This window comes from Mirounga leonina, unplaced genomic scaffold, assembly GCF_011800145.1.
Source record: "Mirounga leonina isolate KUSES-001 unplaced genomic scaffold, KU_Mleo_1.0 Mir_168, whole genome shotgun sequence".
Classification (NCBI taxonomy): domain Eukaryota; kingdom Metazoa; phylum Chordata; class Mammalia; order Carnivora; family Phocidae; genus Mirounga; species Mirounga leonina.
The window spans coordinates 50,454,199-50,468,285 of NW_023270426.1; the positions used below are offsets into that span (position 1 = coordinate 50,454,199).

Genomic DNA, 14,087 nt, shown 5'->3' on the forward strand with positions numbered 1-14,087 from the left:
ATCCAGCACACACACAAATCTATGTATTACTGAATGAAATAAAGTTTCTACTCCTAATGTGAATTTTACTCTGATGTTTCCTATTTTATGTTTAATTTTTCAGAATGCCACAGATAACCTAAATTGATTTCAAACTACCACAGTCCTGGCTTATACCATCTTTGAGGTCTCTTCTGTTATTTTGGGATTCTAACACTGGTTATAAAACACTGAATCTTCTATCTCAGACGGAAATCAAAACTAGTTCAGAAAATAAGTCTTCTGAAATCTTGTAAGCTGAAGTATTTTTAAAACAGTATAACAAGAAAACTATTAAGATTGTGCAACACCTTTAACATAATTAAAAGTTTAAAATGACCTGTTAAATTTTTTCAGAACTCAAATATCTCCATGACTAATCTATAGATTCTAGTAGTCAAAGAAGCTGTACCTTCAAGTCAAAGTAAGTAACTCCTATTAGAATCCCAGGAAAAGAGAACATCAATAGAAGATGACTAGTCCCATTTAGTAACTCCAAATACTAAGGATTATCAAAACAACAAACACTCGGAGAATTTTAGGTGCATAAAGTAAATTAGAAATAGTTTTACAAATGTTAAACACAAAAGTTCTTCTTTTGAAATGCTATAGTATTCAATGCACATGGCTCGTTTAAGTGTTAGCCAAAGAAATCAGATATATAATTATGTTCAGTGCATTTACATCTTTTAAATGGGTATGTTAAATTTAATAGGAATAAAATTTCTCCTTCCCTCAACATATTTTTTAAAAACTACAAATCTTCAATTGTAATCGCATATTCAAAAAACTTCTATGTTTTACTTATCAATGTGAACATTGTCTTCAGAGGAACTAATACATTTTTTATGTGTTCAGTTATTTTGGTAGCAACAGAAAAGAGAATATGCTTACACTGCAATAGTTAAAGCATGATCTCCATGATAATTCTAAGATATGTCTACCGTTGTATGCAAAATTATTAGCATTTTTAGGAACAAAATTATAATAGTCTTTCAGTAAAAAAGTTTTCCTAACACATTCCTTAAAAAACCCGTAACGAATTTCTTCTTCCTCAGCCTGATCATGAGGTCTCTCAATGTTATTCTCTAATATGTATAATCTATGCTGCCCCTAATATTCAACAAATTCAATCAAAATTAGAATGCTCATGAAAAAAGAGTCTGGAATATCTCCTTCACAATTGTTCTGAATATGCTAAAGAATTTGATGTTTTAAAAATTAGTTCTCAAAAGAGATGTACAAAATAGGAAAACTATTTTCTCCATTTTAGTTAAAACTACCTAGTCAAAAGTTTCCAAAGAAGGATAAAAATTAACTTTAAGACAATAACTGATAGGTACCTGTTTATATTTGCAATGCTGCAGTTCCGCAGACCTCCCTACTTTCGAAAAATACCATCGATAAGGCAAATAATTACTGTAACTGGTTTAGAACATATTTAAGATAAATTGTATCTTTTGAAGTATCAAATTATTTTACAGTTCAGAATTACTAGAAGATTTATCTCCTGTTAGTTGGTATGAAAAACTAAATCTGACATTAACATGAGTATAAGTTACAACAATAACTTGCTTCCTTCTGTGAAATCCAATGGTGAGATCACCTCTAAGAGTATGGTAAGGCTTGATTTCAGAGTAGGAAGCTGATTAAAAAAATTTATAACCCTCAAGAACAAAGGCGAAAGTGGAAACCCAGGTTAACAAAGGGGACTTTTGAGGGCTGTGTTAAAAAAATAAGTAGAAGAGATTTACAATAATACACTGTTTCACTGAAAAATGATTTGTACTGCAATTAACTCAGTAGCCCTTTTTCTACATGAAGGAAATGTACATTCTAGCCCATCTAGGCATCTATCAACTATAAATTATTTAAAAACCTTTCTGAGGTTAACAGAAACAGAAAAAAAAAAAAAGACGAATTTTCACTCAGGGTTGTAACTTTGCAAGACTTATCTGAAACCAAGTAAGTTTCCATATCTACACATTTTACTTAATCATGATGGGTGAATTGAATCTGTACCTATGTGAAAAGGGCAATGCATTCTGAGTTGGTTCAGCCCTTGGCTCTGAGTTCTGTGTCACATCAGGCGTTCTTTCATCATCTGTTCCATTGATACTTTCTGGTGTTAAAGGAGACTGAAGATCCCCGCCTGCCGATTCCTTTAAAAAAAGGGGGTAGGGGATAAAAGTGTTACACTTTTGGTAAAATATACAAGATAATCTTAGTTAAAAGTGACTCCAATGTATGCTTACTTATAAACTATATTTCCATTGAAATTTGAGTCAAAGAGGTAAAAAATAAAATTTAAAGGAGAAATAATTTTTTAAAGCAAAGCAACTCCTAAGAAAACTATCCACAACAATACAATTCAGAAATGCAGTTTCAAAGAACTCAAGAACTTTGGGGTTTATATAAGCAACTAATTGGTTAGAATAAAAGATATTCAAAGAATTACTTAAGAAAAAGAAGCACAAAAATGCAAGAAAATGTGATTTTACTTGGGAAGGTAAGAAGGCAAAGGGAAGAATGAAATCTTCAACAAGTTTTAATTTTTTTTACCCACCCTACTTTTCAATGCCAGAGTTATCTACAAAAGCAGCCAGAAATCCCTCTGTAACATACACAGAGGGAGTGTATTTCAGCTTGCCTGAATAATGGAATTATTTTTCTTCACAAAATTTCCTGTCTTATTTCTACTTTTAATTAAGTTTTGTCTATCAAGGTGAATTTAATTTGTTCCTCTAGAAAAGAAATGGAATTTAAAATGAAGCTCAAGCTGACACTTATTATTGTGACTGGCATCATAAGATTATCTAAATTTGGTATTAGTAGAGATCAGAACCAGGAGGTCATTGGATAAACCTGTTAACCAGGGGAGGCCCTCGCACCAGATCATTTAAGTGAAGCTTTGTGGACACCTTGTGATCTCTGGGCACTAAAACTTCACAACTGAAATATTAGCCTATGGTAAGGAAGAAAAGGAAAACATCAGTGTCCAATAGGAGAGTGGGTGGGTATGGTCATAATCTGCCAACCTGAAAGAATACAGGATTTCTTCAAATAAAAATAAGAGGAGTGCCTGGCTGGCTCAGCTGGTGGAGCATGTGACTCTTGATCTCAAGGTTGTGAGTTTGAGCCCCACACGGGGGATAGAGCTTACTTTAAAAAAAAAAACAAACAAAAAACCAACAAGAAAAATATGTGTAACACAGGAAAATGCTTATAATTAGAAAAATATGAGCATATAAGGAGATAGCTTAGATTATGATAATTTATATACTTTACATAAAAATAAGGCACAAGGAGAAATGCTAGGAAGAAATATAGAAAATATTAATGTGGTGAATTTCTTTCAGGGGCTTCTGGTTTTAAATTGTATGTATTTTATTTCACATTTAAATATTTTAACTAATACTATAATGCTATAAATTATACAAGCTATTAAAGGTCAAAAAAGCTACTTTCTTGATTCCACCTTATCACTTAACTATTGTTCAATTATTAATGGAACCTCTATTTTGACCTTTAATTTTTTTCTTTTAAAATCTCTCTTAAATCCTCTTTGCCTCAAGTAACTGAGAGTCAATGCATGAATAAGGTTTACTGTATAATGTGACAACATAAAATGGGAACGACGTCCCAAGTGACTACTTCTAGGTCAATTACGGATCATATCAATTAGCCAGAGTAAGTTGAAGCAGCACACAGAAATAAATCAGAGCTATTTCTCTTCAAGGAAGGCCAACCCAAACTAAAATAATCAAGGTGGACTGTCCAATCAGTTGAACAGTAAGTTGATTCAGGGGAAATGAGAACAGGAACAAATTACCTTGTTTGTTTGGGTTTTTTTTAATGATTTTATTAGAGAGAGAGAGCATAACCAGGGGAAATGGAAGGCAGAGGAAGAGGGAGAAGCAGGCTCCCCTCTGAGCAGGGAGCCCAACACGGGGCTCGATCCCAGGACCCTGGGATCATGACCTGAGCCAAAGGCAGATGCTTAACCGACTGAGCCACCCAGGCGCCCCACAAATGACCTTGCTAACCTAAGAGGGCACAACCAGTGTTAGCAACTAAGGATTTACTTGGAGATTTGCTAGAATTGATTGATAAGAGTGTGAGGGACAAAAGTAGATTAGGATTAGGAGAGAGAGAGGTTCTGGTTCTCCCTGCCTTCTGGGAGTCAATGAGGGTTTTGGTACATGGGTCTTGGGAAGGCTAAGAATGTTGACGTTACTGAAGTAGAAAGACCATTTCAGAGGCAGGCTAGGAAGGACAAAAGGAAGGAGAAGAAGAAGAAAGGTATAGAAGTAACAACAATTCCAATACTGCAAATCGACAAGCTTTCCATCAGAAAACCTGCATATTAGCTACATTTAATGAAAGGCATGTTTCGTTACCCTACACATTATATCTAAAATGAAAACAAAAAGCCCAGAGCACGTTTTTTTTTTAAAAGCAGGTTAAAAATTAAGAAAATTAGTATTTGCTCATAAGAGAGTTGCAACAGTACATAAGAGCATAAAAGGAAAATGAAACTCCTTTGACTTCTAACTACCCCCCAGGTAGTCAAAAGTATTCTCTGAAACCTTCTGGGAACTTCACATATGTTAAAAGCAACACAGTGAAAGTTGTTTTATTTAATGTATTCCAAACACTGAGTTCTTTTTCAAACTACGTTTTGTGTAATTTCTTAAACATTCAACTTCAGTTATTCCTATTAAAAAAACATACCTTATATAAAGTCAACATTTTATACCTTTAATTCAAACATTAAAATTAAAAACTTGGAGATATATTAGACTACAAATTTTTGAAAGAAAAAAAGGATAGTTTGTCTTTAGAAAGACATTCTTAAGCTAATATGGCTAGTAGCCATTTTAAGGAAAAAAATTATCAAACAATACCTTCTTTGATACATGGGTATGTATGTATATGTGTCTACCAAAGTTGGTAAGAAAAATGAAAAGTGTGAAACATAAAATATAAATAAAAACAGAGCATATGTAAGACTCAGGAATTGCTTCTTAAGAATTCTCTCTCGGGGCGCCTGGGTGGCTCAGTTGTTAAGCGTCTGCCTTCGGCTGGAGTCATGATCCCGGGGTCCTGGGATCGAGCCTCGCATCGGGCTCCCTGCTCAGCGGGAAGCCTGCTTCTCCCTCTCCCACTCCCCCTGCTTGTGTTCCCGCTCTCGCTGTCTCTCTGTCAAATAAATAAATAAAATCTTAAAAAAAAAAAAGAATTCTCTCTCTACTCATTTATGGAATTGCAGGAAAGCCAAAAATAAAACAAACCAATAAAAAACAACAACAAAAAACCCCCACAAAAGGAAATACTCTGAATCCCGTGGAAAAGAAATGAGCCGGGCCCTCTCCCCAGGCCTTCCCAGGGGGATCACCCAGCTCCCCTCTGGTGTCTGTGCTGCAGCAGGAGAGTGGGGGGAAGGATGTGGTAGCAGTGCTCTTCGCCACTAGACCAAATACCACCAACACCTTCCACTGAATTCCAGTAGAGACTAAAATTAAAGTTCCTGTTACAGTTCCATCACTTCTGACTTAAGGAAAACATAGCTTCTTCTCTTTTTCATTTAATAAACATTCAAAGAAGACATTCTATTTCAGTCTTTTCTATTTAAAAGAAGATGAGAACACTCTTTTCTGGGCAGAGGCTCAGACAGGAAGGACCTTATGATTTTGAGTTTCCATGGCTGTGGATATAGAAAGAAATGCCAGGGAAGAGACACAGAAGAACAAAAGGATACATAAAGGAAAATGAGGCAGAGAGCAAATGTCTACTACTGGCTAAGCCATTCCCCATACCTGGTCACCACTTCTGAAATCCCATTTTCTGACATCCACAGAAATTCTTTGTAACCTGACTCTAGATTAACTCATGCTCTTCCTTCCCTATGTAAAGTGTATTAACTGGCTGAGGCACAGTGCTAGTGGGTTAATCTCTATTCTGCATATTTTTCTACCAGCTACATTAAATGCTTACCAAGAATCTGCTGCATCTGTCCCAACCATGTTTATGCCAGTTGTATTTATATAATTATATAGCTGAATTAAATATTATGCAAACTAATAAAGTCTGAATGCAAAGCTAGAGTGGTTATTTTGATGAAAACCAAACCATATGTTTTGAAACGACTAAAAAGTAAATGGCTAGAAAACAAAATCTACAAGTAACAGAAAAATGACAAGAAAATCTACTATCACACTCAGATTTCTTTGCAAGTGACTAGGGTTAGCTCTACTTAAAGGAAAAGAGAAACAGGAAATTGTAGACAATTAATCATGAGTATGATTTATGTAAGAAAGATAACACAGAATTCCAATCAACAGATTCATATTCAAAGAGGTTTCAGCTTAAAAAAAAATATTGGTGAATACATAAAACACAGTATTATCGAATTTTAATTTACAAACTTAAAGATTCTTTAAAGACTTCTTCACATTAACTGACTTTGATTAACTCATCAACTACTAGTTTTGATTCCAACAGGTAAGAGGTGTTGTACATCCTCCTATCCTCTCAACCTAATCCACACCCTTCCCACTTGCTTTTCAACTTGGTATCTTTTGGCCCTCTTCCATTATGCGACTTTGTCAGGTGCAATCTGGCTTTATTCCTCTCCATGGTCAGTCTATACCAGAAAGCCAATCACCTTAATTATATTCTCATTAGCATTTGGGGGCTTCCTTCCACAACAACTATCTTGTCAATTTCCAATTCCTATCAACTGAACCATCATTCCATATTCTTATGTGCCCAAACTACCAAGTGCAATGAGAGAATACACTGCTAAATAGGCTGATTAGCATCATGAAAATAATTCTGAGCCCTAACTTCAATTATGCTCTTAAAGAGACAAGTAATCTTTTTTTAAAAATTTTTTATTATTGATCACCATACATTACATCATTAGTTTTTGATGTAGTGTTTCATGATTCATTGTTTGTGCATAACACCCAGTGCTCCATGCAGAACGTGCCCTCTTTAATACCCATCACCAGGCTAACCCATCCTCTCACCCCCCTCCTCTCTGGAATCCTCAGTTTGTTTTTCAGAGTCCATCGTCTCTCATGGTTCATCTCCACCTCTGATTTCCCCCCCTTCATTCTTCCCCTCCTGCTATCTTCTTTTTTTTTTTTTTTTTTAACATATATTGTATTATTTGTTTCCGAGGTACAGATCTGTGATTCAACAGTCTTGCACAATTCACAGGGCTCACCATATCACATACCGTCTCCAATGTCTATCACCCAGCCACCCATCCCTCCCACCCCCCCACCACTCCAGCAACCCTCAGTTTGTTTCCTGAGATTAAGAATTCCTCATATCAGTGAGGTCATATGATACATGTCTTCCTCTGATTGACTTATTTCACTCAGCATAACACCCTCCAGTTCCATCCACGTTGTTGCAAATGGCAAGATCTCATTCCTTTTGATGGCTGCATAATATTCCATTGTGTATGTGTGTGTATATATATATATATATATATATATATATATATATATATATACCACACCTTCTTTATCCATTCATCTGTCGATGGACATCTAAGAGCCAAGTAATCTTTAATTTTACTTACTACTCTCACTTGGCTCTTCTTTTTTTTACTTTACCTAACAGCTGTTCCAAACCTGTGTTCAAGCTCTCTCTTTCTTCAGCTGTCTTTCCTCTCAGTGAATGACATAACTCTTCCTTCCAGAGAAAAGAGAAACTGGCATGGACTTACTCAGTCCTCCCCCCATCTGTACCTGAATATATTTTTATCCTTCCCTCCTGTCTCAGATAAAGAAGTGGCTCATTTGTTTCCATCCTCCTCCCTCACAATATTACCTTCTTCAGCACAATGCTCCATCAATGATTCCCTTCCTTCTATTCTTCTCTTTCTCCTTTACTCATTCCTTACATTTAAAAGCATATGCAAATCACTCCCACACATACATTCTACAAAAAAAAAAAATTCTTAGCGTCACATCCCCCTGAGATTATCATGTTAAACTCTTACTCTCCTCATACAAAAGAAAATAGTATTTGTGACCTTATTCTCACTACCAAACATTTCTGCCTCAAGAATAGCCCAAAGTCACTAACTCTACTTCCTTTCATTCTAGAAACTACTTCACATTGCTCTTCTTTACCAACAGTCCACCTGTAATTACCAGCGAACTCCAGTTTGTTAGGTTTAAAGTCCTTTTTTTTTTAAGATTCTATTTATTTATTTGACAGAGAGACAGCAAGAGAGGGAACACAAGCAGGGGGAGTGGGGGAGGGAGAAGCAGACTCCCCGCTGAGCAGGGAGCCTGATGCGGGGCCTGATCCCAGGATCCTGGCATCCTTAAGGACTGAGCCACCCAGGCGCCCCAGTTTAAAGTCCTCTTAAGTCTCATCCTATTGGAAGCCCCCTCCGACACTGACAAATCACTGCCTCTAACTTAAAATGCTCATCTTTTGACTTCTGTGCTAACATTTTCTGCTGCTTCATTTCCTACCACTTTCAGTGTCTTTCCCTATATCTTCCTCAAATTTAAGTGACAATTTCTGACCCTGTCTTCCCCTCTCCTGCCATTCTATTTTCTTTCTTGAAACTACTCATTTGTTGATGACTCTTGAGACTTAGCTCCAATTCATAATTTCTATCTACAGGACATATCCCCTTAATGCCTAATTAGGATATAAATTCAGTATCTGAAGTGGAAATCCTCTTCTGAAGTTCATGCTACAAACCAACAAAAGAAGTTTCAAAATCATCTTGCTCTTGCTTTAACCAGCCTCCCTCACCAATCCTTCAACTCCTGTATTTCCTCCAAGTTCAGTCAATTTCACTACTGTTAGGTCTAGTCCCTCCTCTCTATTCTCACTGCCAACACCGCATAGGTAAATCCAATAGAGAAATGCATAAATACTCCACTGAGACAAGTAACAGGATTAGAGACTCTTAAGTCCACTGTCCTTACTTTGGACAGCAAACAATAATATCCAGAGAATTCTAGTGAACATTTCCTGAGATTGTAAAAGTTGTTTTGAGGTATCTGGTTCAGTAAAATCACATTTGTTATGTGATACTAAGAAAGTATCATATTAATTTACAGGCATTCACTAATTCTAATGGTATATTTGTGGGTTAGATATGTAACTAAAATAGTTCAAGGCAGTAACACTTGGCTAATGCAGACCGCCTTTCAAAAAAATCCACTTATAACAAGTGACACCCTTGTTAAAGAAGATCTAAAACATTTGAGACGTATTACACTTGAAATGTCCAAAGAGATGATATAGTTCAAAACTCTGACCTTGTAGATTTAAGACCTACTACCCAGGCAAGTCAACTCACTTGCATAAGATCAAACAGCTAGTCACAGAGATACTAACAATCAGTTAAAATAAACCAGTGCCTCGTTTCAGTAAATACAATTTATCTTTAATTTGAACATTAAAAAATTATAGTATTTATAACAAAGCTAAAGAGGCTTTGTTCCTTCTTTGAATACACACACACGTATATGCTACTTTTTCTATAAAGTGAATTTTAAAACATCTTGAGAAAAAGCTAGCCTAAATATAGATTAAGAGAGCTACAATATATGGGGGAAAAAAATCCATAACTTGTGTTTGACTACAAACAACTAACCAAGTAAATACTTCATTCAACTTAAAAGTCTTAATCAAATGACAGCTAAAACTTACTTTTTTCTAAACTCCAATGAAGAAAAAATTGCATTATATTTATTTGATTATATAGACCCCTTTTCTTCAATGTGCATTCTGAGGAAAGCACTTAACAAGTTAATTCAAATACAGTATTTTTTTTTTACTGTGCACTATATAAGAAACTTCAGATTTATAGCCAGTCATTACTCGTGATTCTATGTCAAATTGACTGTTTAAAAGATTCCCATGGAAATGCAAGAACATAAGATCTCCAAGAGAAAAAGTTCTAAATTAATGTCTATTAAAGAAGGATATGAAACCAAGTAACAACTAATACATAATTCAACTTATTCCTAGAGATGGTATCTTGATCAAGACAACATAAAGACTATCTGACATGACCACACATTTTATCAAGAGTACAATCTTAGCTCAAGAGTTTAAGAATGGGGGGGCGCCTGGGTGGCTCAGTTGGTTAAGCAACTGCCTTCGGCTCAGGTCATGATCTTGGAGTCCTGGGATCGAGTCCCACATCGGGCTCCCTGCTCAGCGGGGAGTCTGCTTCTCCCTCTGATCCTCCCCCTCTCATGCTCTCTGTCTCCCATTCTCTCTCTCAGATAAATAAATAAAATCTTAAAAAAAAAAAAAAGAGTTTAAGAATGGGGAAGTGGCGGGGCGCCTGGGTGGCTCAGTCGTTAAGCGTCTGCCTTCAGCTCAGGTCGTGATCCCAGGGTCCTGGGATCGAGCCCCGCATCGGGCTCCCTGTTCCGCGGGAGGCCTGCTTCTCCCTCTCCCTCTCCCCTGCTTGTGTTCCCTCTCTCGCTGTGTCTCTCTGTCAAATAAATATATAAAATCATAAAAAAAAAAAAAAAAAAGAATGGGGAAGTGGCTACCTTGGCCCTAAATGCCAGACTCTCTTCATCACATGCCTTCAGGGATGTGGAACAGTTTGTCTACAGCACTACTTCTCAAAGTGGGATCCCCAGATCAACAGGATCAGCATCTCCCGGAACTCTGCCAGAAATGCAAATTCTTAAGTCCTAACTCAGCCCTGCTAAATCAAAAATGCCAGGAGTGGGACTCAGCATTTGTGTTTTAAAAAGTTTTCCAGGGTACTCTGATGCAGGTTTTATTCAATTAAGGCACCCTTATCTAAGTAACTATTATGTGCCAGATACTATGTCAAGGCTTTACATCATCATCTTCAGCATTACAACCACATCACCAACAACAGCTGTTAACATTTACAATATACTCTATGCTAAGCACTTTGTAATCCTCATTTAATTCTCACAATAACCCTATAAGGAGATACTGGGTTGTTTTTTTTTTTTTTCATTAAGTTTTTTAATTCCAGTATAGTTAACATATGGTGTTATTTAGTTTCAGGAGACATTGTGCTTATTCTCATTTTATAAATTTAAAGAAATAGTAACATGCCTAAATTAAAAACAAACAAACAAAAAACTCAAAAAACAAAAAACCCCAGTAAGGGTTAGAGCCCAGATTCAAAGCCAGGCTCTAAAGCCTACATTAGTGCCATTATCATATGACATCGCCATTATCATTGTTATTCCCTCCAACAAGCCTATAACCTAAGAAATGTAATCTCCATGTTACAGATGTATAAAGAGAATTCGGTTAAGCCATTTTCTCAAGACCAAACAGTGACAAAAAATAGTTTATATCTAAGTATGTCTGATTTGAAAACCCATACTCTTAACCAGTCTGTTATCCCTCCTCAATAAAAACAAAAGCTATGACTGACTGAATGCCTACTACTATCAATTATTCCACTTAACCTCTTGATCCCCTTGCTGAATTCCTGAGTAATATTCTATACCTCAGGCAGAGGGTTAATTTAGCAGATTGGGTTAAATCAAGGAGAATCAAGCTCTGTCCTCTAGCTGAGTAGAATCAGAGTGGCCAGCAGTCATACATTTCAAACTAAAACAGAAATAGTAATGAAATCTGTAAGGGACTGTCACAAAAGGGGAAGGGGAGGAAACAAATGAAAATAAATACATTTTTTTAAACTATTACTCTGGCTTCTGTACATTAAATTAGCAATCAGACTCTAAATGCTTTGAAAAGATAACTTAGGGTCAGTATATTTTGGCTTTCAAATACTGATGAACTTAGGATATTTTTTTATTCCTTATATCTCACAGTATTTTCCATATATAAACATCTTGGATATATTCCTTTGATGAAAGTCAAGGCTTAAAGATATGCCTTCCTCCAAAGAGTAGCAGGTATCTTACCAGCAACTTGTTCATGGCTAATTAAACAAAAACAAGTTATGATCAGAGAAACAGGAACTAAGTACAATGGACAAGTGTAATCTATTATAATTTTATTGGAGTCCTTTGCATATTCTCTAAGGCATGTGCTACAACATCCTCTTTCAACGCTAGAATCAAAACACCTGAAGAACGAGAGCTACCAGTACATGTACTAAATATTCCATAGGTTTTTATGAAAAGTTATCACTATACTACCATAGCACTTAGGGAAGATACAGAGTCAAGGGAAGTTTCAAAGTGATCATGTTATTCCAGGTCACTGCAAGTGTGGAGAAGTGTAATGGAGCTTTGGCTTCGATCCAGAGTACACTTTTAGTCTATGAGGAAATATGTACTTTACACATACTTAACAGAGCCCTCCTTTCCTTTAAAAAAAAAAAACAAAAACCCAAAACTCTTTATACCAGCAGGGCTTACCAAACAGAGTTGGGTGCCAGGGGTGAGGAGGAAGGTAAAGAGCAAACAATGTTCGAAAATGGCTAGTCAGTAAATTTCCAGGCAATTCCTATTCACTTTCTCAGCAAAGTGTTATGGAAATCTGCTACTATACTGACATTCCAGAGAAACATTTGTAACATCTGATTCTTCCTTTTCATATAAGCCTTGAGTACACTTCAAATGCTATAGAGAACCCAGCACAAAGCTGAACCCTACCCTTAAGACTCAAATTGAAATAAAAATTAATTTTAGAAAAGCCTATTAAAAAGCTGAATCATACAATGTACATTAAAACCTTTGTAAAAGCACTGAAATATAAGTATTTAATGAACTTTACTTGGAGATCTAATTAATTTCCAACTAAAGAAAGATTATGATGAGCAAGTCACAGGTATTAAGTCAACTGTTCAAGGAAAAAGCAAATACGTGTATAAAACCTATAACCTTTGGGTCTCAGTGCTAAGTGTAAAGAAAGATGTCCCAACTGTCAGATTTAAGTACACTTAAAATCAGGATAATAGACTACTATTTTTTTTTTATATATATATATGTGATGTTTTGACATCTTAAAAAAAAAACTTCCTGCCTAGCCAATTCTTAGAACAAGGGGGTGAGGTGGGAACATGCCTTTGATATGCAAACTAACCAATCCAGAACTGTACCTCCCTCATCTGGCCCATGCACCCAAGGATGCAATATTCTTCTGCCTTCATCATACAAGGGCCAGCTACCAGGCAATGAGGGACTACCCCTATGAGTTTAGAGGCTATAGAAATTATTCAACTAGCCAAATTCTAAATTGTCTACCCTGCTCTGCCATTCTTCAATATAGCTCTAGCCTCAGCTTTTCCCATGCTCCTGCTTTCTGCCTCCTGACCACCCTGAGGTTTCTCTAAGTGCCCCTCAGATGTGTGCTGGCTTCCTATTTCTAGGACTGGTGATTAAACTCTTATTTCCCTGAGCCTCTCCTCTGTCTCCTCTTGTGACTGGCCATTACAGAACACAAAATAGGCCAATCTATGCTCTTTACATATGATTGTTTTTAAGTTGTACATACAACAAAGAATCTAAGTTATAAGTACTAAACTGATTTTCCCCCTAGATTCTTACAGACAATGGCATATAGGAAAGAAACCTTTCTCCACTAGTACAGATTAACTGAAGGGTGCATTTCTATGTCCACCTCGGAAACTACCTTAATTTTGCCATTATTTTCCCAAATTTAACCCTGGCATAAAGGATACCATCTGAAATGAACAAGGCTCAAAAATATGAATAGAAATTAAATACCCACCTGTGAAGGTGTACTGGTAAGTTCCATCTTTTCCTGTGATTTCTCCTTTGCTAGTCGAGCAGCTTCTTTAAATTCCTGAAACTTTTCTGCAAACTGAATGTATAAAGACTATATACATTAACCAAATAAAATAATAGGTCTCAATGCCCACTTTTACCTTGGTTTTCTTTCATTTTCTGAATAACTGACTCTTAACAAGCAACCTAGCCCTAAAATCAATTACAGGTGTAATATGAAAATGAAGGTTAAAGAAAACTAACACCAAACACTTGTTTGTACACTATCAACTACTCTGAGCCATTGCATTGAAAAACATCACAATATAATTAACTTAGAATTGGTGTCAGCAAGTTTACCTACATCCTTTC

General features: G+C 36.1%; 1 protein-coding gene across 1 annotated transcript in view; it reads right to left on the minus strand.

Moving 5' to 3' along the window:
* The window catches only part of HOMER1 (homer scaffold protein 1), a 125,982-nt gene that overhangs the window by 55,509 nt on the left and 56,386 nt on the right, over positions 1-14,087 (minus strand). The window contains exons 4-5 of the mRNA XM_035014730.1: positions 13,720-13,812; positions 2,041-2,180 (exon numbers count right to left, since the gene is read on the minus strand). Of these exons, the coding sequence (XP_034870621.1) occupies positions 2,041-2,180; positions 13,720-13,812 (233 nt within the window). The remainder of the gene's footprint in view (positions 1-2,040; positions 2,181-13,719; positions 13,813-14,087) is intronic.